This window comes from Mercenaria mercenaria, chromosome 7, assembly GCF_021730395.1.
Source record: "Mercenaria mercenaria strain notata chromosome 7, MADL_Memer_1, whole genome shotgun sequence".
Classification (NCBI taxonomy): Eukaryota; Metazoa; Mollusca; class Bivalvia; order Venerida; family Veneridae; genus Mercenaria; species Mercenaria mercenaria.
In genome coordinates, this window is record NC_069367.1 from 53,618,975 (window position 1) to 53,645,590 (window position 26,616).

The 26,616-nt window shown below is 35.7% G+C and overlaps 1 protein-coding gene and 1 long non-coding RNA gene across 2 annotated transcripts; one reads left to right on the forward strand and one right to left on the reverse strand.

Moving 5' to 3' along the window:
* Nucleotides 1–2,807: 2,807 nt before the first annotated feature.
* LOC123555820 (fibropellin-1-like) lies at nt 2,808–14,485 on the reverse strand. Its single transcript, XM_053547186.1, has 12 exons — nt 14,476–14,485; nt 13,856–13,969; nt 13,169–13,282; nt 8,657–8,770; nt 7,875–7,988; nt 7,474–7,587; nt 6,881–6,994; nt 6,129–6,242; nt 5,231–5,419; nt 3,987–4,219; nt 3,486–3,648; nt 2,808–2,881 (listed from the first exon to the last, which is right to left on the reverse strand). Exons 1-12 carry the CDS (start codon nt 14,483–14,485, stop codon nt 2,808–2,810), a joined length of 1,467 nt encoding a protein of 488 aa, XP_053403161.1.
* A 2,193-nt stretch (nt 14,486–16,678) lies between these two features.
* LOC123558847 (uncharacterized) lies at nt 16,679–17,863 on the forward strand. Its single transcript, XR_008371752.1, has 3 exons — nt 16,679–17,007; nt 17,222–17,300; nt 17,710–17,863. It is a non-coding gene; the product is annotated as an uncharacterized LOC123558847 (long non-coding RNA).
* Nucleotides 17,864–26,616: the final 8,753 nt, after the last annotated feature.

The following is a 26,616-nucleotide window of genomic DNA, read 5'->3' on the forward strand; positions in this document are numbered from 1 at the left end:
TATCTGGGTAACAATATCATATTATCTAGACATATGTTGCCTTTACCTAGCAGCGAAAACCTAACATTATCGAACTTATTTATTATTTGAAAATCCCGGTTGTTTTAACTTACTTCGATGTAATGTTTACAAAAGAGATTGTCAACCGCGGGGGAATTCCAGTTACAGTGCGCATGCGCAGAAATTGAGGCCCCTTGAAGGTAAATACGAGTCAATTGATGCTCCCATTTACAGACGATACAGTAAAAACATACTGATAGTAATAAAATAAAACAACGAAAGTCAGAAAAATTCGACCTTTTCACTTAACTACGGCATTCAATCATCGATTAAAAATAGGAACCAAAATAGACAGGGATTTACCTACGATACCGTCTATCAATCAAATTTTTAGCATCAGTGTCCATGCCCGAGTGGTCTAGGCCTTAGACTACCAATTCTGAGACCGGTCTTGCTTTTTTTTTTTAGAAAATAGTTGTTAATTGTATTAAAAGTTCTTAATTTCTTTTTTGTAATGTTACCAGTTCGCTCAATACGTCCCGTCATTTTAGCGTGACGTTGCAAACGTCATTCAAACGTAATAAGACGTAACTATAATGAGCGTATTATAAATCTAGTATTTGTTAAATTCTTGAAATATTCTTTTCTAATCATCACCTCGCCGTAGAATTATGTTTTAGTTTTGAATATATGTAACGAAATCGGAAATGTTTGCTTTTAGAGAAAGGTTACAGCTGTGCAATGAAAGGTCCGGAAAACTACTCGGACTAACTGAGATATTAATGAAATTAATTGCCCCCTTTGAGGCCTCATCTACATTTGTGTTATAAATGCAAGTGTAATACGAATTCTGTATGGTGTTAATGAAGAACCTAGGTTTTTTCTGTGAAAATTTTATGTTTCTACTATGTTATGTTTGAAAGTTACAGGCAAAAAATAGCGATTTCGGTCCGGAAACTACTGGGAAACCAGTATATTTCAAAGTGCTGACCGTTGCAGTAATTATACACGATTATGTTCATGCTTAGAGCTAAAAAGTGCATGGGTTACATGAGGCACTATGTACATAGTCACCTAAGCCAGTCTGACTAAAGTACCCGATTTTCTAATTGTTAGATCTGATTGCGATCAATTTAAACTCAATTTAAACTCATCTTTCAGTATGATCGGATTTCCAATAATGCGATTTTTATTTCGACCAATATGTTTTTATTTGAACTTCTAAGACGACTTCTTTCAACAAGCGTTTGGCTTAAATGGACTGGATTCTAGATTTTGGCTAAAATAATCTTTCTTTTGAATGGAAGTTTCGTCATATTATGAATACAAGAACATGAGCTTTTTTCTAAACTACTAGTATCTTAAAAATGCAAAATAAAAAACATGTCCGAGTCGGGAACCGGGCGGCAGCGGCAATAGCAGTTTTCCTGCGTTCTTGACCAAAGCACCACAGAGGAACACGTACTTACCTATGGGTAAATATAAAGCTTTATAATTTAGGCAGTTTATCTCCGGTACCACGTTACAAACGCTTTTCAATTATGAATGGAAAAAATAGGAAAACCAGACTATTTCTCAGGTGTTTCCAAAATCTATATTATCATTTCTTCGCAAAGAAAAAGAAACGAGGGAGCAGCCATAAGAATATTATAAATACGTGATAATCACATTTCCTTACCGTGGCTGTAACGTAATAAAACGTATTAGCGTCTGATGGCCTTTTCATGCTTCTGGTTGCCAGTAACATACGTATGCCCGGCGAGATTGTATAAAAATGTGCCATCCGTCCTAAGGATATTGAAAACTGAAATCCAAGGTTAAATATATTTTTTTAACTTCTACTTTCACTGTCAAAATGTTGAAAGCAAGGCTCTGATTGGCTAGCGGAAAGATCATCTGAACGTGACCCTCTAAAGCTTGTTTCCAGGCCCAATGCAAAGCGTTAGTAGGGGATGATTTTAATCAGATCGTCACCTTAGCCTACAATTAAGTTTTAGCGGAGTTGTTTCATTTTTTTTTTTCAAATATTTTTCCCACAATATTTTTGCAGCTCATGTAATTCTTTTTCAGAAAATGATGTCTTCGATATTTTTCAGACTGGGCACTTAATTTGACACAGTTAGCTACATCAAAGACAAATAGTGCCAACTTAAAGCTTGTATTTATAGTTCCAATACCTACATTTTTATGTATCAAAGAAGACAAGGTAAAAGAACTGCAAAACTGAAATAAAATGTTGCTTCTTAGTTGTATGAAAAATACAGCGCTATTATACGTGTAGGAAATGATTTCAAAATAACAACTTGATTCATTTAATAAAGAAGAACAGATGACTGAAACACTTCACAGTCAAATGATCAAAGTTCAAGTCAGAACATTTGAGTAAATCTTGGTACTTTTTGTTTTAACTATTTACTGAAGAGGGCGAATATATAACGAGACAACAATAAGCTGCTGTGGTACAATTTAATGTAAAATGATGTGCAGTTGATTGAAAAAAAAAAAAAATATTTGATGTGGCATACATATAAAGCAAGTTGAAATTTATTTTTATCAAATCTTAAAACAATGTTATAAAAATGTATTTTCAGTATGGAGGTGAAAGAAAAAAGAAATAAAATTGATTTAAATATGAAATTTAATAGCTATGTACTATGATTAATGTCGTTTTTCGACCTCTCACAAATATGTCAGGTGACGGTGTATTAAATATTTTGAGGACTGCTTACTTCACTTGTAAATACGTAAATGTCAGATGTTGGTTCATATATTGATCGGCTATTTATTTCACTCCTTCAGTATTTTATTTAATTTATCAACCATTTAAACACTGCCTGCAACAGAACGAGACTTGCTGCCATAAAGAATCCCTTGTGTATACCTGAAAATAGCAAACAAATATTTGTCAGTAGAAACAGAAATTGTCTTTGACAAATATGAACGTTAAAGCATGAAAAACTCGAGGATGCAGACAATGTATGTTTTTGCAGTTGTGTCCCTGATCAATACATGTATATACTGAATAATCATCCTAAGGTTTACTTCACTAATATTTGGTCTTTTTCAACAAATAGCTGTACGATACTCGTTTCCAGAACCAAAACCCTAAATGTGCAAGTCTAACAATATGTATAAGTATTTATAAACAGTATTTAAATGCAAAACTTATATTTAATTCTGTGAAGTACGAAGGTAATCAAGACATTCCTCGAACATCAATTATAGAAATGTCGGGTATATAAGAACTGATTGCTATTTTTGTGCATTTTAACTGGTATAAACATCATGGCATCTCTTGGAAATCAATGAATCGCGCTTCTTGGATGATTTGCAACACGTCCTAATGTGGTTTAACCCCATTCTCATCTTCTTTGAGATTGTTGCCAGTTTTAATTGTAATAGTTGACAGGGAATCCTGCTAACGTCTCACCATTACATAACTTGAATATTGTTTACACCTTCATCACATAAACAAACATACGTACCTGGAGCGTCATCACACAGCTGCAAGATGGCGGGATCACACCCTGCCCAATGTTCATTTTCATCACTTGAGTCATCGCAGTCAGCAAAACAGTCGCACCTAAATACTTCCTGTATGCACGTAATTGTCCCAGAAAAGCACGTAAAGTAGCCGGCTGGGCATACCTAGAATATGAAAAAAATCTTATATCGGATTGAATTATTTTGATTTAAATCAAGCATGTATGTTACACCAAACAAATGTATGATTGATTACGTGTGATTGTCTGAATCACACAAGAGGTTTTGATTTTGTCATTTTTTATTCTTGTTACAAGAACATATTTCAACATAAACAATCTCAGGGCCTAAAAATAAAAAAAGTTCCGACAAAAATAAGAACCTTTTCCGTAATAAACAAGAGACATGTCATACATTTTTGATATCATTCTCTCCAAAGAACGAAAGACAAAGTGTATGCTTATGACTAGTTTTATTTATATTCACTTAAAAAAGAGACTAACACTCGTGTAAGCGGCCCCATAGCTCGACGATCCTGTTCCGTTTCCAGGCACTGCAGCTGGACACGCAGAAACCGTGCACTGTTCCACGACCATAGTATCACCGGAACACACTTTTCCGCCATTGCTTGGAGCAGGATTGTCACAAGTTCTCGCTTTTGTTGCATATCCTGTACCGCATGTGGCAGTGCACGGAGACAGTGCTGACCACGCACCCCAATTTCCATCGACCGGAGCTGATTTAGGAAAGAATTAAGTGCAGTATATGTGACTGAACTTTGTTTTTCAGTTGTCTATGCATCTGTCACTTTTGCCAGGTATTAAATAAAGCTCGGTGCTCATTCAGACAGAGAAAACTAATGCTTTTACGCCGCGATATTTCAACTTTTAAAGACATTACTATAGCAAGCTACTTTTCATCAAAATTTGATTCGAAACTATGATAATCGGATAGGAAATGCTGTAACTATGGGAACGAGTGCCAAAACTATATTCTGCTTAAAAATACGAAAGTTATTGCTGTTTTTTTAATAGTACAGTCTGACTCGGCCATGATACAACACTAAAATACAAGCATTAATACAAACAATATAAGAAAGGAAAATACTAAGCCTGTCAAATTGTTTAAATAAAAAATATTCGAAAACTGTAAACGTTTATCTTGCTTGGCAAAAAAGAAAGTTTTAATGGATAACAAGTCAGACCGACATCAAAAAAAGACGTCCTCAACTTCAAAGTGGTTACTGTTTGAATTATTATCTTCACGAAGTAGTAATCAAAGTATCACCAGCATGTATTAGTGGAAAAAATGAGACAGTGTTACACTTCATTGTACGCTAACCCCCGGATACAAACAGTTTAACCATCTGGCGTTAAATATTTTAACGGACAAGCAGAACACCGAAATGAACTGTCAACAATATTTGATAATTTCACTGAAAATACAAGGCTAGTTTAAATTCCATTGGATCTACTTCCTGCACAGTGAGTAAAGTGTCGTGACTTGGAGTTGCAGAAATGTCAGAAGCTTGGGTTAAACCAATGACCGTCTGATTTTAAACAATTTCGAAAATACTATTTATACATAAAACAAACAGAACACTACCATTGATTTAGCTTCTCACCGGCACTCAAGAGACGTACCTACCCATTCCCAAGCAATAATAACACAAAACGTTGTTGTATTATATGTCACTAGATGACAGCTTTGATATATACAAAATGCAACAAAAAGAAGATGCAGTTACCTGCACACGTTCCTAGTCCAGTGCATACATTCTCATCAAAAGAATCACCAACGCAGGGCTGACCGCCATAGTCCGGTGGTGGATCATCGCAGGCTCGGTACCGGCGCTGTCTTCCTGTGCCACAGGTCACTGAACAGCCTTGCCATGCTTCCCATTGTCCCCACTGACCATCCATCGGTGATCCAATCACTTAAATATATATTGATATTTAGATACATATTCTGCTCTATACAGCGGTATTAATTTCGGCGCAGTGCGTTTGGCGTTAAATTCCATTTCTGTTTTTCATGCAAATTTCCATAAACCGAAAAACGATTGTAAAAGGGATACTGAGTGGTAACATATTAGTTAAATGGTCAAATAAACAGAAAGCATGTCTATCAAAAAAATGTATCTTAGCAACTATCTTGGCAGTTGTTTTATATTTAAGTGTTACTCATTAGAAAGTAAGATTTCCTGTATATCTAAAGGGAATTGTACATAACATTTTATGGAAAACTCGACTTACGATAGTCACAATTCTTGGCTGTGTAATCAGGGAAACATGTGCACATGTAAGCATTCTGTAGGTTTGTGCACGTGCCATTTATGCACGGGCTGCTAAGACATTCATCGATATCTGCAGTTACAAGTACAATGATATTGTTGTTTAAACGTTTTTACATTGTTCAATGACTTAACATATCACCATGATTTAGTTAAACATGTTCAGAGTACAAATTATATATACATAATATTTTCAATTGAATATCAGAAAATGCATAACGTATGTACCAAATTAATTTAAAAAATAAGATTGCTTTCATTTTCTTACTGTTTAATATAGAAATATTGTCACTTGTTTGTAATTTTATGAGTTTATGTTTAACTAGATGTCTTGGCATATAAAAATTCCTACCAACATCGCAGTCGTATCCCTGCCAACCTCCAGCACAGTCGCACGTGTAAAGGTCAAGCAGGTTGTTGCACGTGGCTCCATTAGCGCATGGGTTGCTCGCACATTCGTCAATGTCTAAATTCGTCAAATTATAAATAGATTGTAATATGATATATATCAAAAATATCTTTAGCATATCACAATCAAAACAGGCTCCTAACAAAATTATTATGCTACGATTTATCCATTCGTATCATATTGATAATAACAGAACGTGGATCTACGTGTTTAAGACACCGAGTTTGAACAACGTAATTTCCCCCTCACTAGTTTGTTTAAAAGCCTGTTACTTCTTTTGGTAATGTTTTCTGCCAAATATCTGAAAAAGGTGATTGTTTCTACTTCGGTGCAACTCTGATTTAAACTTTTTTATTGTATATAAATTGCAGGGGAAGTTCTCACATATTTTAATAACACCCGTAACGTTGGATGACTGCTGAATGACTTTCTTTGCATTGAGTGGTAACTGAGTCCAGTTCTGCAGGCATCTTTGTCTACCCTGCTACACGTCAATTGAATGCGTCATTTGCCTTGCATCTTCCATGAAAACAAGGTCACTACATGACCTAAATTTTGTTGATGTGAATTACAGTTCCAACGACAACACATAGAATTACTGAATATAATGCATTTAAAGTGCTTGAAATTCCAACTGAGCACTCTCTTATAGCAATTATCTCTTTAGTCGAGTTATACAAATTTAAAAGATTTACCTGTATCACAGTCATAGCCTTGCCATCCAGCGACACATGTACACGTGTAATTGTTCAGGTTGTTGTGACACGTGGCTCCATTTTGGCATGGATTGCTCGCGCATTCATTTATGTCTGAATAACAAAAAATATCGATTAATAGTTTGTTTTTTTTTATTACTACAGAATAACAGAATTTCTAATAAATGCTTTACTTCTTAATTAGCAAAGCTTAAACAATAATCCAGATGTAGTCATAAATACATAATTTCTACTCGGGAGAATTAAGTGGTTATGTAAAATTTTAAAGGGGCCTCCGTGGCCGAGTGGTTAAGGTCGCTGACTTCAAATCACTTGCCCCTCATCGATGTGGGTTCGAGCCTCACTCGGGGCGTTGAATTCTTCATGTGAGGAAGCCATCCAGCCGGCTTACGGAAGGTCGGTGGTTCTACCCAGGTGCCCGCTCGTGATGAAATAATGCACGGAGGGGCATCTGGGATCTTCCTCCACCTTTAAAAGCTGGAAAGTCGCCATATGACCTATCATGTGTCGGTGCGACGTTAAATCCAAAAAAAAAAAAAAAAAAAAATTTAAACTTCCTGAATGTAATATACCAATATCACAGTTGTATCCTTGCCAGCCTCCAGCGCATGTGCACGTGTACTGGTTCTGTAGATTGTTACACGTGGCTCCATTCTGGCACGGGCTGCTCAAGCACTCGTCAATATCTGAAAATAAGAAAGGCCCAAGTCCAAGCTAAGCACAGGTCTGTATAACTGACATTACTTCAACTATCTAAAGAGTTCTTATATACCATAACTTAGACATATTTGTTTGGGTTTTTTTTTTCATAATATGAAGCTGATATTGCTAAAATATCTCAGTTTCACTGACTCAGATGTACTCACTGCAAAACAAATAAAAGCCTACTTAATTTCCGAAAAGACTGAATTTCACTAAACATAAATACTACTGATGAATGTAAGTTAAACATGTCTGGTAACTCTTCCCATACCTTGGTCACAGTTATATCCTTGCCAACCACCAGCACATGTACACGAGTACTGATTCTGTTCATTGTTACACGTGGCTCCATTTTCGCATGGGTTGCTCGCGCATTCATTTACATCTGCAATAACGGTTTCATCATTTCAAAATGAATTATTTAGATACATTTTGCAAACCCGACAAAGCAAGAATTTCGAGACCAATAGACGCCCGGTGTAGAGAACATACTGGATAAGAAGAATACTGATAAGACAGATTCAACTTTATCAAAATCATGAAATTTTTTAAGAATGTATTATAAATGGTGTCATTTCGGGACAACAAGTGACAAGTGCCGATGAAAACCGGCTCATCGATTGTTGTCACAAAATTGAACGATCATATTTGTGTGTTAAAACACACAAAATAAACTAAAAATGTAATAATTATTATTTTCGTATTGACATGTTAAAAATACAAAAGCCTGAATCCGTAAATTTCGCAATTTATACATTGATGTCATGCAAAACCCAAAAAACATTGAATTTCAACTTGGCAAAGAAAAAACATGCACAGTTTAAATTTCACGTTATTGCGTTTTATTTTCTCGGATTTTTAAGCGCCAAAATGTATTACCGATAACAGAATACCGCATTAATTATGCGGCATACTTTGCAGTCAGATTGTTGTTTTACATAGCTTATAAAAACAAAAACGCGCAAACAAAAAATCAATAGAAATAAGACGCATACAAAAGAATAATTACTTAAATATACAGTACTCATTTTGAAAAAGTATGCAAAGATTCACCTATATCACAGTCAGTGCCTGTCCACCCTCCCGTGCACGTGCATGTGTAACGATTCTGTTCATTAGCACATGCTGCACCGTTCTGGCACGGGTTGCTCGCACACTCGTCAATATCTGTAAGGATTATTTAAGATAATGAAGAACCGATATAAGGCAAATATACATACTTTTAAGATATCTTACAAATGCCAAATCTACAATTACAAACAAAAAAATCTGTCTAAACTGTTTGTTATGTTTAATTTTATAAATTTATGTCCACTATCGAGTCCAGTTATTGGAAATCAAGTATAAGGAACAATCGTTATGTAGCCCGCATCCTCCCAGTTGAACACGAACATGTTAGCGATAACAGAGTAAACATTTATTCAAAAATTGATAAACAAATATCAGAGATGTCAGAATGTGTCTTTAACACTTTTCAGTTTTATTTGTGAGTTATTGATTCATGATCTTGTTTTTGAAGATGTTCAGTCTTTATCAAAGAGTAAATCGAGATATGTGTTCTTGTGCAAACATTAGAAGTTAGACTTCTGCAAATGACTGTAGGACCACATTCGTAACAGATCACATTTGTAACAGATTTCATACGTATGCGATCGCATTCGTAACAGGTAAAATGTGTTACGAATGTGTTTGTCCAACATGGGGGTTGACATGAGAAGCACATATGTATCATGTTGAGTTTTATACTGCAAATGTTCAATCAGTCGGTTGCCGTCGCAACATCATTAAATGACTGCCATAAGCACCATCACAAGTTCGACGTCATCGACGTCATAAATTATTTGAGCCGCATCATGAGAAAATGGGCCGTCGGGAATCTTCGAGGCTTTGCAACCATTGTGGGCCCAAATCAGGCCCAGATCAGCCTGCACATCCACGCAGTCTGATCACGGGAACACACCGTTCGCTGTTATTTCAAAGAAGGCTTATTCTACCTGAATATGGAATTTTCTGACCCTAATTCAGATGCATAAATGCACAGGTCAGCCTGAATATAGACTTTCCGGAAATTCACGAAAATGTCCGAATGCCAATTTTCCCGTGACGTGGCTCAATTCTTATTATCATTTCTGCATCCACTGCCACTACCACTATAATATGATTACACATTCAGCTACTTCTACTGTTACCTCGACTAGCTGAAATGTAGACCTACAGGCAGGTCACTGGTTCGAACCCGGTGGCGTCAACATGTGTAGCTATCTTTCGTTATCCAGAGCTGTTTCAAGTTGGGTGACAAACAGCAAGTTGCTATGTCGTGGGACAAATTATATATAACTTGTCATGGACGGAGTCGTTATTCTTAAGTCTAGGAGCCGATCTTGTGCTGCGGACTAATGTCTATGAGATTTTAAGAAATTACACTTTATTTTTTATTACCCTCATCCCACTGAGCCCACCTCAGAGGTAATAGGCCTTCTTTTATTATAATCCCGCCGTGAAATAGCGGAGTTTGTGCGTTCGTGCAGTTATATATATGTTCTTGTCCTTGGTTTAACTTGCCCATGCATAATTAGATTTCAAATTATTTGGTACAAATGATCAGCATGAATAGAAGGTTTGTTGCGATCATGATCCATGTTGCTATATCCAAGATCAAGGTCACAGCTTTGAACTAAGATTTGTTTTGTTATTTTGTTGTAATATATACGTTTGTGTCCAGATCATAACTCGCTTTAGTCCGATTTCCAAATACTTTGGTACAAATAACCACCATTTATTGACAATCTGTAGTGATCATATTACACTTATTACTGCAAACGTCTCAAAGTTTGGCACCCTATAGAATGGTTTTGATGAATATTATGTTTGTCTGTTGGATTCAGAGCGCCTGTTTTCAACAGTATTTAGGTAATACAGTTTAGGGCAGTTATAATCTTACCATTGATCCTACAACGGACCAGTCCAAGATGAAGATGAGGATGATGATAATGATAATAAAAATGTCAATAATATTAAAATCAGTACAACAGTATCTTTGTTAGTAACAGACAACTTCCCAGCTTGAAACAGCACCGACAGGCGAAAATCGCAACAGATACGAGTAGCTTTCACCCGGTCTCGAACGTTCGTCCCTTGACACTCTAGCCGATGGTTAGTTCTTCCCATTCATTTCAATTGAAATTATACCCTGGCTCATATACGAGTTTACACTCGTACGTTCGTTTACGGGTCTGGTAAAACGCACCGATACAGGTAAAGTCTTAACTGGGTGGATGAGAAACACAATATCTCTGGAAATTCCGGCCCGAATGCAGACACCAGGCCTGGCAACAAAACTCTCTTATTAAATATAATCCAATAGAGTTCACGTCAGGGTTTTAAATGGGACATATTTCATTTAATGTATCAATTGTCGTCAGTTTAAGTTTTTTTTTATTTTTGATGTTTAAAGCAATGCGAATTGACAAAGATAAACAAAACGAAAACGAAAAACCTATATTGCAGCGAACCCGCGGACGCCGACGACATCAGGATCAGAACAATAGCCATGAGCAGTCTAAGAATAGTCAAGCTAGTCACTGTTTTAAAGTATACATAAATGTATATATACCCGGTGTTCTACGGAAACAAGCTTTTACAAGACTTCTATGTTAGCTGAGATTTACCGATTATAAAAGCTGAACAGGGATTGCATGTGGTGTGCATCTTCCCCTTTAATCATACATATTCATATGCATTTAGTAAAAATGAAATCTTACAAACCAAAACCGATATGGGAAATTTATAAGTGATATGTACATGTAGTACCATGGTACTATGAACAGACCAGTCATGATAACTGTATTCTTGCCAAGTTTAATTGCCAGATAACAAACCTGTACCAAGATATTAACCTGACCGGAAATATCCCTCTAATCAACAAGAGGGTCGTCATGACCCACTATCGCTCACATGAGTAATACTACATTATACATGTTATTAAATCTGCGATATTTGCCATTTCAGGGGCCCTAACTCTAAGACAAATAGTGTGATGTGGCTACTCTTCGAGGAAAAAAAGCAAGATTTTAATGATATAATATTTCAATGCAAGTTTGGTCAAAATCAAATAACAAATGTGATCTCTGTCATGTTTACAATGCTAAAGTCAGCAAATTTTGTCATTTTAAGGGCCATAACTCCAGGACAAATGGTGCTATATAGCTGGTTTTCGTAAGGAACCGAGATGTTATAGATATATAACTTCTATACAAGTTTGGTCAAAAGGAAATAATAAATATGGTCTCTCTCTATAGTCTTCACAAGACTAAAATAAGCAAATTTTGCCATTTCGGCCATAACTCCGAGACGAATGGCGCGATATGGCCGTTATTAAAGGAAGTGAGATCGTTCATAAGTTTAATAAAAATTAAATAACAAATGTAGTCTCCATTGTGTTGACAAGGATAAAAACAGTATTGTTTTGCCAATTCAGGGACCGTATTTCCAAGTCAAATGATGCAATGCGGTTGTTTTTGAAAGGAACCGAGATCTTATAGATATATAAGTTGTGTGCAAGTTTAGTCAAAATAAACAAAAAATATGGTCTCTATCGCGTTCACACGGCTAAAATCAGTAATTATTGCCATCTCTGGGACTATAACTCTAAGACGAATAAGGTGATATGGTTGGTTTTTGAAAGGAACCGAGATATCATAGGTATATATAAGTCTGTGCAAGTCTTGTCAAAATCAAATATTAATAAATGTTGTCTCTATCGTATTCACAAGAAAAATGTGAACGGACGGACGGTCGGACGACGGACGACGTACAAAAGATGATCACAACAGCTTACTTTGTCACTTCGTACAAGTGAGCTAAAACATGTTACAAATGTGTTTCAGATGTAAAAATGCACTTTTTTGTTCATTTTTCCGATTGAAAATGACATGTGACAAATGTGATCAGATGTCACATCAAAAATCGGCATCGGTCACATTTGTCTCAAAAATTGTTACAAATGTGCTTGATTTCTGTTACATATGCGATCTCATTCGTAACACCTGTTACATAAGCGATCGCATTTGTAACACCAGTTACAAATGCGATCTGTTACGAATGTGGTCCTACAAAGCACTGTCAAATCTAACGATGGATATTTCTATAGTACTATTGGTGTGAGAAATTCAGGCGCTATATGATAATATATTTTACATGTATAAATGTTTTCGAAGAACTAGTAGGGGCAGTTAAACGTGTATGAATAATTTATGCACGTGACCATAATTTATCTTATGTAGAATACGTGTGAGCACATTTTCACCCGTTTAGTACTGTACTAAACTAAAAATGAATAAGACTAAAACTTTATCATTGGAATGAATAAAAATGAATTGATTCGCCTAGATAAGACTTACTTAGTAAGACTTATTTACTCGCCGCTCGAGCCTGGAATGCTTTATAGAGGGCACATGGGGCTTTACAACATCATCGAAACATAAAGCCTCAATTTTGTATGGGCGTGACTTTACACAAATCCGACCAAAACAAAGAAATATCCTGTTAAAATAACTCCTGACTAACCTTGTTCACAGTGTGTGCCCGTCCAGCCTCCTGCACACTCGCACGTGTACATGTTCTGCTGATTGTGGCACGTGGCTCCATTCTGGCACGGATTACTTGCGCATTCGTTGATGTCTTGAAACAGAAATATATTACGTATTTTAAATTCAGAAAAATTCCGTGTTTGTAAGTTTTGGAGCAATAACCTTTCGCCAGAAATGGAAGAACATCGAGTCTCATGTTTCTATGTAGTCTGATATTTCAAAACTGGGGTAGCAATTTATAGTAAATACTACGTCAGAAATCGGAAATGACTCTTTACATAGATTGCTAGTCTATAGCTTTTGCTATATGACCGGTCAATATTCAACACAATTTTACTGGACTAATTAATCAAAAATTTAAAAATGAAACTGAAAAAAAATTGATATCAAGTAATTAAACACTTAATAAATATGTAATAGCTTGTCAGTCAATAGTTTTAACTCTTGGAAATTTTTTTCACGAACCACGGGCACTCAGTCAGTACATCAAGAAGTGTATAATTTTCAAAGTTTAAATCTACTAGGAACATTATAAGTACACTGCTGCTGGCCACAATAGAGCGATAAGATTAAAGAAATTGTTTTATGACTTAAAAAAACTATTTGTAGGTAATATAATACACACTTAGTATTTAACGAAATGATATTGTTTGTGACAACATACCAACATCACAGTTAGTTCCCGTCCATCCAGCAGCACATGTACACGTGTACTCGTTCCTTCCGTTAGAGCACGCGGCGCCATTCTGACACGGGTTACTGGCACATTCGTTAACATCTACAATAAAAAAAATACTTGACTGTAAACATTATATAAACAAAATAAACGCTTACATGTATCAAAATAAAAGATAAGCGGGAATGAAATATTAGCTTATCAGCCATAAATGTTTGAGGAATTTGTTTCTTCAGATTTGTAAAATATCAGATGCGCTGTTTACACGTGTAATTATTGCTTCACTTTTATCTGAGTTCTTTGGTATGATATGTAATATAAGTTATTTGAAACAGCTAGCTTCATTTCTTCATACAGACTGTTTTACAATGGCTACTCAAAGCTATCGTAGTATTTATATCTTATTTCACCTAATGTAAAGATTCGTGTTGAAAAACATCTTCACGTTTTGAATAATCGGTAAAAGTATTATTTGTCAATAGTATAGTTAAATACGAAACTATTTTCGTTGTGTGAAAATGCCACCCAGTAAAAAGGAAAGGCGTAATGGTGCGAACATTGTCAAGAAACGAGATCCAAAATATAGTTTAGGGCGTAGAGTTATAGACAGTAATCCATTAATATTTCAAATAAAAAGTTGTTACTTTGGAAAATATGTGAAATGTAGCAGATCCCTAGACTCCGCGATGCTAAAACTGTGAACCAGAACAAATGAAATATCTGAGAATGCCTGCGTTTATGACTTAAAAAAAAAAAACTGACAATGCTTGGCTCGATTACATTTTTTTCTTTATCTACTGTCCTAAATGTTTCTTAAATTAGTCTGGTTAATGGCACTATCTACATGTAGTATAGCGAAAGGGGCAATACTCTATGTCACGGTGGGGAACCCACGTGACCAGAAGGTAAGGTACGGAGCCAAATTTGTAAACAAATCGGCTCGCTTCAGGTAACATTTTTGGTCATAACTTTGTTAATACTCGATGAAATTTCATGAGATAAAGACGAACGCCTTCCTCTTTAAAAGACAAACTCTCCTTGCTGGTAAGAAGCCAGATTAATTTGATACTTTTTGCAAAAGGTGCAACGGCGAATTTCGCTGGTCACAAAATGTTCTATGATACTGAGCATTTCACTTAAAAATGGTGTAAATGATTTGCAAATTAAGTTCAGGATGCAATTCTCTACTTTCTAAGCAGTCCCTCCCAGTGTTAGACTGATAGTGATTTTTGTCCGAAAAACATCAATGCTTTTCGCAATGACTTGCTGAAAACAAATGCGCTATGGTCCGGAGCGCTTCTGGAAGATGCTCTGGTGCGGAGCAATTTTTCAACATTTTACCTTCTTCGGAGATATGTAGTTTTTAACCTTCTTCACGTCATTATTAGTTTTCAAAGTCATGCGATTTGACAAAATATAAGAATTATTATGTCTGTTGTTTCCATTTTCAGGTTTATTTTACGATGAGGAGCTGAAGGTCGTCAAAATATCAACTCCTACGACACCGCCAACAGATGACTCAAAACATGAACCAAATTTGTTGCCAGTTATATATACAATGAAACAGAAAGTTTACTAGTCGCACTTGAGCGTTTTCTTTAGATTTAGGACAGATGTCATTAAAAAGTTCTCAAAATGTATCGAAACTCAACAAAAGAAAGCACGAATCGCCGCCTGTAAGTCTTGTAAATTGGACACAATGTGAATTTGCTCAAAGGAAAAAGAATTATGTGTCATTCTAATCCATTCTATTCCTCAAAATCCTGTCGAAACAGAAGTGTCTCTTTTCAGTGTTTCTTATGTGAAGGAAAACTACAGCTTCAACGATATCTTGAACTATGACTTCCGTATATTGCTTTATATTAGCTATAAAAATGAAACGGTCGACAGTATTCATAAATATATTACTAAAACATCTCCCAGTCAGATGAAGGAAAATGACTTAGATTGAGTTATCTTGAATTTCTTAACTGGACAACACAGCAATTCTGCCTTCTTCAGACGTTGTGGTGGAATGCTTTACAGAACCTTCAATGATACCCAGTGTGCAATTACATGAAAAGCAGCGTATGTCCCCAGATAATATAATGGCTGTGCCCTAAACGAGAAAACAATGGGCAGAACTAAACAAACTGGAATTTAGAATGGGAATCTGAGGTTATGGAGCCTGCATATCACAGAAACTGCCAAAAGTCAAAATTAAAAAGCAGGCACCATATCCAAAGGGTGATTAAACTCTACACTAGCTTTTTAAGCAGGAGTTTTGGAAATGCTCAAAAAGAAAAATGAAACAGTACACTTACACAACATAAATGTCGTGCTGAACGATCTGAATACAGAAAAAAAGGGAAAAAGTTGTCCGTAGGTAAAAAAGTTAGATTAAAGTGTATAAAGGTGTATAGTTATGTACATTTTTTGTATATTACACGAGGAATCTTTTCATAAATGAAAGAAGTATTTCATGCACATTTTGAATTTTAAAAACTAATTTGTATTTAGTCTTGTAATATTATATTTGCAGAAAATTTGTACACTGATTTAATCTGTCATGAAATTTAATTCAGGACTTAGGGAGAGGACAACCTTACAAAGCTTCCTGTCCAATCCTATATTGTATATTTGTAATAATGTTTTGAAAATATTCCAAAATAAAATATGTTTAAACCAAATTTAATTCATATTTAGCTTATGTTCTTGATTTTTATATCTGAATACCAATTTCAGATAGGTCAATTCATTCATCTTGCCTTTACCTTAAACACGAACATGTTGACATAAGCTACTGAAATTGATAGTGTATATGTAGCAGGGTTGAATTTTAGTAGCTTCTAACCTAAAATGTCAATAATATGATTTACAGGTTTCACGCTACACCGAATTTGATTGTGTTATTTTTTACAGCGTAATCATACAGTATTTAGTAGTACTGCAGAGGTTAAAGGTTAAAATTGTGTACAAAACAAGTAGTGATTGGTCGTTTAGGGTTCAGCGTAGTAATTTTTGCTAGTGTAGCGGGAGTTTAATGGATCAGCGGACTGTACGATTGATAGTGAAAGGGGCAGGACTGTTTTCTGTAGGGAACCCTGTTGTTCCATCCTGGGGCCTTAGACAATATTAGAGATGTTGTGCATTATTTAGAAGTATGTATCTGTTATTTTAGAATGTATTGCTTTGTCAGTTTCCTGTAATTATTGCTGTTGTACGGTTTTTATGTTGTTCAGTATTCAAGTTGTCATTGGTTTCCGCGTTCCGGTTTGGAGTCCATATTCTGTCACTCGGTTTGCATTGCCGCTCTCTACATCTAATTACTCTAATTTGCATGTCTGTAATGGTGGTTGGCCCTTTGTGTTTCAGGTCTTACTAACCAGCACAGTACCGCCACGAGTGAGTGAGCCAGTGTGGTAAAGTGGAGACATTCATCTCTTGGATGAAGGTAAACAATTATATCTATTGAGAAGTTGTTATTGTAATAACTATTGTATTTTTGATTAGTCATTCATGTAAAAAAGGCATTTGAGCAGCACTGGTGAACCCGGAATATAAGACGGAACTATTTCTTTTATTCATTGTATAATGATTTCTTAGAATACTTTATTATGTAAATAATTGTGATATTATTATTCAGTGAACCAGTACACTGTCCATACTACACAGTAAATGTATGTTGTACATGTACGCATCATAAACTTTGTTTGAAATGAGTTGTTGAACATTATAAGAAGAGCTGGATTCAATATTGTCCGTTTAGGCCGACAAAGACATAATATATGTATTATATATAATGATATTGATAGTTATTGTTCTGACTCATTTCTAGCCAGTAGTTTATTTACATGTTTCAGGTCGAGATCTCATGTTTACGAGATTGTACGTTTACCAGTTTACTGGATTACACGTTTAAGGAGTTACTGGTTCACTAATCTACATTATCATTTAGAGACTGATGAAATGATGTAAAGAAGTATCTAATTAAATAAAGTAACTTTAAACTTGTAACAGTGTTATGGTTACATATATATTGACGTAGACATGTGTAATTGTTTTATTTAAAAATCTGTCTGGGGAAAATCTAGGTAATGTCCTTAAAACCTACATGAATGCTCATGTTATATGGATTTTCTTAAAATCGACTATTTCCGATTTGGAAACATAATTGTAGGCCAGTCAAAGCCATATTCAAACCGACAATTAACACTCTTTCGACCGATTTCCACTGCATTCTGCGTTAAATTTATCAAATGAACAGAGAAAAGGTCAACTTAATGTTTCAGACGGACCTAAAACTCTATCTTAAAGTCCATTTCTAGTCTCAATGCTTCATTAGATATATTGGAAGGTTATATCTCCTGCTAGATTTAGAGCCATATACACCAAATATATTCACCATTTCTGAGACATCTATATAGATTCTTTTAATACAAGTATGCCATTCTGTAAATATTTTCTCTTTGTAGGTGGAAAAAGGCAAGTATGGATGTGTTCAAACTCCTGGCTAATTTCTTGCTGGTAAGAAGCCAGATTAATTTGGTACTTTTTGCTAAACGTGCAACGACGAATTTCGTTGGTTACAAAATGCTGTGCTAAATCACTTGGTGTGTTTAGATTTTCAGGAATGCTGAATATCTTCTTTAAAGGTGAAGTGTTGTAATACTGCTCCGCACCAGAGCATCTTCAAGAAGTGCTCCGGACCATAGCGCTTTTGTTTAGCAAGTCACGGCGAGAATCACCGATATTATCCTATAAAATTGTCAGTTTATAATCTGGAGGGCTACTTAGACACTAATGAATTGTAGCCTGGAGATGGTTTAAAAATTATTTAGACCATTTTCAAGTGAAATGCTCCGTGCCATAGCAAAATACGCCATTGCATTTTTTGGAAAAAGTATCAAATTAATCTGGCTTCTTAACCAGCATCGAGAGTTTGCTTTTTAAAGAGGAAGGCGTTCGTCTTTATTGAATGAAATTCCATGGAGTATTATCAAAGTTGTGACCAAAATTAATACCTGAAGCGAACCGATTTGTTTACAAATCGGGCTCCGTACCTTACCTTCTGTTCACGTGGTATATGCTCAAGTCAGCCATGCTCAAAAGGGTGGAATGCGGTCGTGACGTCATAATTTGACAGTGATCACGAAACAAGCAAAAATAGTCGGGAACATCCTCCGTGCAGGAAAATTGTCAGAAGCCGATATAATCGCGCATACGTAAAATAGCGAAGCGCTGGACAATGCCCGGTAAATAAAATTCTGGCCGTTCATTCTTTTTAGCTCATCTGAGCCAAAGGCTCAGGGTGAGCTACTGTGATCGCTCACCGTCCGTTGTCCGTCCGTAAACTTTTACTTTAAACGACATCTCCTCAAAAACCGCTAGGCCAATTTCATCCAAACTTCACAGGAATGTTGCTTGGGTGAAGCTCTACAAAAATTGTTCAAAGAATTGAATTCCATGCAGAACTCTGGTTGCCATGCCAAGTTTGTTCAAATCATGACCCCGGGGTCAAAATTGACCCCGCCCGAGGGGTCATATTATTTTACATAGGAAAATCTTAAAAAATCTTCTTCTAAAAAAAAAAAGAAGACCCAGAGCTTAGATATTTGACATGTAGCATTGCCTAATGGACCTCTACTAAAGTTGTTCAAATCATGACCCTGGGGTCAAAATTGACCCCGCCCCAGGGGTCACTTGATTTTACATAGATTTCTATAGGAAAATCTTCCAAAAATTAAAAAAAATAAACCAGAAGGCCTAGAGCTTAAATATTTGACATGTAGCACTGCCTAGTGGACTTCTACAAAATTTGTTCAAATCATGACCCCCGGGGTCAAAATTGACCCCGCCTCAGGGGTCAGTTGATTTTACATAGGAAAATCTTCAAAAAAAAACTAAAAATAAACCAGAAGGCCTAGATCTTAGATATTTGAAATGTAGCATTGCCTAGTAGACTTCTACAAAATTTTTTCAAATCATGATCCCCGGGGTCAAATTGACCCCGCCCCATGGGGTTACTTGATTGTACATAGAAAAATCTTCAGAATTTTCTAAAAATAAACCAGAAGGCCTAGAGCTTAGATATTCGACATGTAGCATTGCCTAGTGGACCTCTACAAAATTTGTTCAAACTTGACCCCCCCCCCCCAGGGTCAAATTGACCCAGCCCCAGGGGTTACTTGATTGTACATAGGAAAATCATCATAAATTTGCTAAAAAAAACAGATGGCCTAGATCTTAGATATTTGATATGTAACATTGCCTAGTAGACTTCTACAAACTTTGTTCAAATCATGACCCCGGGGTAAAACTGACACCGCCCTAGCGGTAACTTAATTGTACATCGGAAAATCTTTAAAAAAAATCTTAAAATAAACCAGAAGGCTTAGAGCTTAGATATTTGACATGTAGCATTGCCTAGAGGACTTCTACAAAATTTGTTGAAATCATGACTCCCGGCATCAAATTGGCCCCGCCTAGGGGTTACTTGATTGTACATAGGAAAATCTTCCAAAAAATGTCTAGAAATAAACTAGAAGGCCTAGAGCTTAGCTAAGATATTTGGTGTGTAGCATTGCCAAGTGGATCTCTACCAAGTTTGTTCAAATCATGACCCCGGGGTCAAGCTTAAATGCAAATCTTCATAGTAACCATTTAACCAGGTAAGCGATATAGGGCCATCATGGCCCTCTTGTTTTATTTTTACCAGTGCGTGTCGCAACAACAACAAAAAAGAGTGACTATAGTATTATTGAAAGTAAAATATATAATAATCATTATATAACTAGTGTCTGAGATATTAACTTTGTACAACAAAATATACAACTCGGCTGAGATTCAGCCCAATTTGAATTTATACGTGGAAGCAGCAGATTAGTGGAAGTAACAGTGTTGGAGTTTGTAGCACGATCGTACCGATAAGAGGAAGTAACCCTTTGTCGATCTTTTAAACAGTAAGATAGTATAGATCAATATAGGCTGCTTTGATTCAGTAAAGTAGTGACAGTGCTATATTTTATGATAGGCTTTTAGCATGCGACAATATTTCAAGCATCTGACACAACATCAGTGCCGAGATATTCATTATTCTAGTCATAAGTGTGTGTAACTAGACACGTATCAAACCAACTTCACAAAAACGACTAAAATTATGCCTTCCAAATCGTTTTAAGTCCGCGAAATGTGACAGATACTGCATATTCGTAATGGACTAAACGCAAAACACCAAATATCGGATATCGGAACAGTGTTGCAGGTTTTCCTGACGAACATTTGAGACTTAAAAGTGAGAATCTGTACAAGTTGTTGATTACTTCTTGCCTTTTAAGTATGTTTCTAAATAATATGAAGTCTATTTGCAAACTGCAGCTAGCCAACTGCTTAGTTCAAAATAAAAAAAAAAAAACCTTTATTCTTGAATCGTGATTTTATCGTTGTAACACAGTTGTTGTTGTTGTTTTGTTGTTGTTGTTGTTTTTTTGTTTGTTTTTTTTGTTTTTTTGTTCTTGGTTTTTCCTAGAATAAATTCAAAATTTTAATGCCAAAATGTCACAAGGATAATGTCCATTCAGTCTGTGCAGTAAATGTTAGTCTTACACAGCGATATCGCAAATAGGGGGATAACTTTTGTCAACCTATCTGCCTTTTTCTGCCGTAGTGATAGTTCATAAGTAAATATACTTAGACAATATCCTAGGGAAAGGCGTCAAATTGTGTTCAGCTTTAACATTAACAAGAAATATCTTTAAAAAGTATTTGCGGCGTTGGTGAGTATTTAATTTGAGGATGACACCACGACCGTAAAATACACTTTAGACATAAATGTGAACTTAATTATATGAAGAAGATAAAGTAACATAGATGATTACATGCTGATGTTCATGTAACATGTTTGGGTACCCCATCTTCCCCTTCCAATACACACTCTCGAGTGAATTTTCATTTAAAGGGATTTAATCAAACGAATGCCTTCTAAATAGAGAAACAATATTCTAGAATTAAACAAAACACATAGAATACTGAGAGTTGACTCAGAATTAATTAAAGTCTCTATATGTTCACAAAAACATTGACCATATTACTACCTGATGTGTTAAGGAATGAAGATAATAACAGTAATTATTACATGGTGTTTTTTATGTATGTTAGGTTGTGTACTTTCAGAATTTCACTGGAAATGGAATATTCCTTACAGTCTAGTACTTTCCTGAAGTGTAACAACTTATTACATTGCTCCTCATATATATCGCCTGTTCATAGTTTGTACCATACACCCGTCCATAGTCTGCTGGCTAAAGTCAGAACTTAACAGAAAATACTTTCTTTTTGACGTTATGTAATAAAACATTGTTTGAATGGCTTACCGGTCAATAGCCAAAACTATTCCCCCAAGATCCGAATATCGCATTCCTAATGCATAAGGACTTCTGTAATATTCAGCTTAACAGTAATAAATTAAAATAGCTTCAAAGATAATATCAAATATATATTCAATTTAATTGTAAAGAAATAAGATAGATATTTTCTATAAAAGCTTGTGCTGTATTTATTTCCTAGGTAAGTATATATTATATGTAGTCATATCTTTTTGCACACCTAGCATTCTATTTGAAATACACTGTTTTGGCTGTATATTTTAATCACATGATAAATACCTTGGTCACAGTTAGTTCCTTGCCACCCTCCCGTGCAAGTGCATGTGTACTGATTTTGTAGGTTGTTGCACGTGGCGCCATTTGAACAAGGATTACTGGAACATTCATTAATGTCTGCAACAGAAATAGAAAAGAAATATTATTAAATGAGCGCTTATATCATCATTTTCAGTTTTACTTCAAAGTTTATGTTCATAATTCATGATAAAACGAGGAAGATTTTCCATATTTTCACTTCTACTCGTGATGCCGGATGGCTTCACTTGACATTAAACGTCCTGCAATATTTCACGGAATTCACATAAATCTTGGAAGCATGTCAACACATTGAAAACGGTTCGTACTCATAATAACTCGAATGTAAAATTGTTATTCTTGAAATTGTGTTCCTGTTTACTATTGTGGCATGTTTGTAATAACGAGAATAAAAAAAAATAGTTTTAAAACACTGGATTCATGTTTTTGGTAGGATTTTCATTTGTGTGCCCCGCTAATGGATATGTAAAACATGTTGGCCGTTTCCACAAACACGCGCAAATACACGGGTATGAAACGTTGCCTGCGGCACAAAATGTGCCGCACTGAAATGAAGGCATTGCGCTTCCGACGGCGCAGGCATTGCGCAGGATGTTTACAAAAATAACGAGCAAGGTGAGTAAAATTGAATGTTTTTGGTTATTGTCTTTTTACAGTAAAAACTTCTTAGAAATCGGGGAATGCAGCGGGATGTAGTTGTGTCTTGCCGACAAATCCATGCCCAGTTTGTGAAGAAATATGTAATATTGTTATTTTGCGCGTGTTTTTCATTGGATACAGTAACGTGAAAATTACAAAAGCAGTGAATATTCCTAGTCATTTCATATCCTGCTGTAGAAGGAATGATGTATTTCTGTAGTATATTATATAAAGACATGACATCTGATCGACTGTGATAAAATACATGTCAAGGAAAAGGCATATCCCTCGTTCTGCCGACTTTTCAGTCCAGTGCCGCAGGCATCTCGATGGTGCCGCAGACATCGGAGAGGCGCAGTCATCTTGAATACTATTTCAGTCGGTAGTACGTGTAATTTCGACCTTCTAAGATGTATTTAAGTACAAAAAAATCAACAACAATGTTGTTCCTTCAGTTATTGTGTAAGACAAATCTAAATCCGAACTTTGTAATATAAATAGCTATTTTAAGAAGTCTGCAATATTTTTTCTTGCTCCTTTGGGGGATGGGACCAGGTGCCTCCCAGTTGAGAAAATCACGTCATTTTGTATCGAATTAGGATTATTTTCTCCTAAAAACAATATTCAATTACCAAACATTTCCATTTGTAAAATTATTGATGCTTAGTTCAAAGCAAGGTATGAAAACCAGCATTTGAGCACAAAAACTGTCTATATTTTGTCTGTTTTCAACTAATTTTGATGTTTTTGTTTCAGCATCAAGTTTTTTTTTAAAGTTTGGGCGTATTATTTTGATAAGCGACGAGCTGAATTTTGCACCCTCCCCCCCCCCCCCCCCCCCCCCCCCCCCCGCCCTCCAAACCCCTGAGAAAAATGGCACAATATCACTGTTTTTGTGGCTTTCCGAAGAAAAGGAACGCAGAAAAGACACAGAAAACGTAAAACCATGAAACTTGCCTTAAAACGATACCGTTCCCAAGTTTTGTGTGGAAAAGTAGCAATGAAGTTATCGATAGTTAAATATCTTGTTTATATTATATTTTCAGATGGATGTACATGCATTCAGTGTATATAAAAAGGAAAAAGAAAATCATTTCACCTTATGATCAGACGAAAACTTTAATTATGTGTACAGTCAGTGCACATACCTAAATCATAGTTGAACAACAAAGAGTGAGTAAAATAAGTATATATTTTTGTAGAATTTCAGAAATGATTAGAACAAGTTAAGCCCCACTTTGGACATTTTTTCATTGGTTCTTTTCTACACAGAACTAGGGAACAGTATAGTTTATAAATTTTCTTCGTTCGTATGTAAATATCTTGGCTTAACAGTGAAATTTGTGCTGATATACTGTTACAGAAAAACATGGCGCGAGATAAGCGAGAGAAATTTCATGTTTTTTTTTTTTTTTTTTTTTTTTTTTTTTTTTTTTTTTTGCGAAGATCAACATTTATTCATTTTTATTATTTTGTTTTCATTTATTTCTATTTTTTGTTTTGGAGAGGAGGGGGGGGGGGGGCGGGGGGGGGGGGGGGGGTCGCAGATGAAATTCAGCTCGTCGCTAATAAAAAAGTACGCCTAAACTGTAAAAAAAAACTCGATGCTAAAACAAAAACATTAAAATTGATTGAAAAATGGCAAAAATTATGACAGTTTTTGTGCTCGGATGCTGATTTCCATACCTTGCTTTGAACTATAAGCATAAATAACTGTTACAAATGGGATATTTAGTAATTGAATATTGCTATTTTACTGGAGAAAATGAATCCCGACTTGATGCAAAATGACATGATGTTCCCTGGCCCCATTCCCAAACAGCGAGAAAAAATACTGCAAACTTCTTAAAAGAGCTATTTATATTATAAAGTTCAGATTGAGAAGGTTTGTCTTACTACTATAATAACTGGAGGAATAATATTGTTATTGATATTTTTGTACTTCAATACATGTTAAAAGGTCGAAATTACACGTACTGCCGACTACAATAGTATTCAAGATGACTGCGCCTCTCACGATGTCTGCGGCACCATCGAGATGCCTGCGGCACTGGACTGAAAAGTCGGCAGAACGAGGTGATATGCCTTTTCCTAGGCATGTATTTTATCTCAGTCGATCAGATATCATGTCTTTATATGGTATACTGCAGAAATACATCATTTCTTTTCCAGCAGGAGGTGAAATGACTCTGAATATTCACTGCTTTTGTAATTTTCACGTTACTGTATCCGATGAAGAACACGCGCAAAATAACAATATTACATATTTGTTCTCAAATCTGGCATGGATTTGTCGGCAAGACACAACTACATCCCGCTGCATTCCCCGATTTTCATAAAATTTTTACTGTAAAAAGACAATAACCAAAAACATTCAATTTTACTCACCTTGCTGTTATTTTTGTATACATCCTGCGCAATGCCTGCGCCGCCGGAGGCGCGATGCCTTCATTTCAGTGCGGCACATTTTGTGCCGCAGGCAACGTTTCATACCCGTGAAATAACAGATCATACGCAAAATATAACACTAGAATGCACAAATAAATAAAGGAAATCGGCACCAAAGGAACACACTGTTAGTAAACGGCAATCGTGATTTATGTGAATAAATGTACCTCGAGCATAGGTTTACTCAAGTTGAAGCCAATATTATACCGAATTTTGATTCCAATAACCCATAAAAATTCACTGTTTTAATACTCAAAATCTCATTTATCTTGGTGTTACGCTGATCCTACATTCACATATCTCGGTGTTACCTCATAAAAAGTGCATGAAATACATTTTATCTATTCCCTTTCATAACTATATGTCACAAGTCGTCCGACCCATGTAATTACCTAACCATACCTGTACAGTAAGTTGAAATATGCATAATTGTATCAATGAACATCAACGAAATACAAATTCCACCTTTAAAACGATTCCCAGGCCGTCATTCTCATGAATGATCTTGAAACTCAACGATTTTCTAGAGCATCTACTTAATACCGATTGAAGAATGTCTTCGCAACTGTGTGCACGTATTTCGTTTCGTACTAAAGATATTGGCAACTTTACCCACCGTGTGTTCCTTTGGCACAGACTTCCGTCATTTTTTGCGCATTCTAGCGTTATATTTTGCGCAAATGCTCTGTTATTTGGGTATGTTGGTGTTACTGGATATACACGGTGGTTTCTTAGAGCAACAGAATGGTAATTAAAACTTGTACCGGAATTGTAAAGTCACCTCATATGAAAACTATTCATTAAGTCTACGTGTCATGTTTTTAATGCAAGAACCGCGAAACTACACGTTGTGTTTTGTGTATTAACGTCGCAGAAGCCTTTGGGATATGTGTTTGACCAATCTCTAGGGCTTCTGCCAACGTTTTAATACATATTAGAAAATAATGTTATTATATGTAGTTTGCAATTTAATACGGAATCATG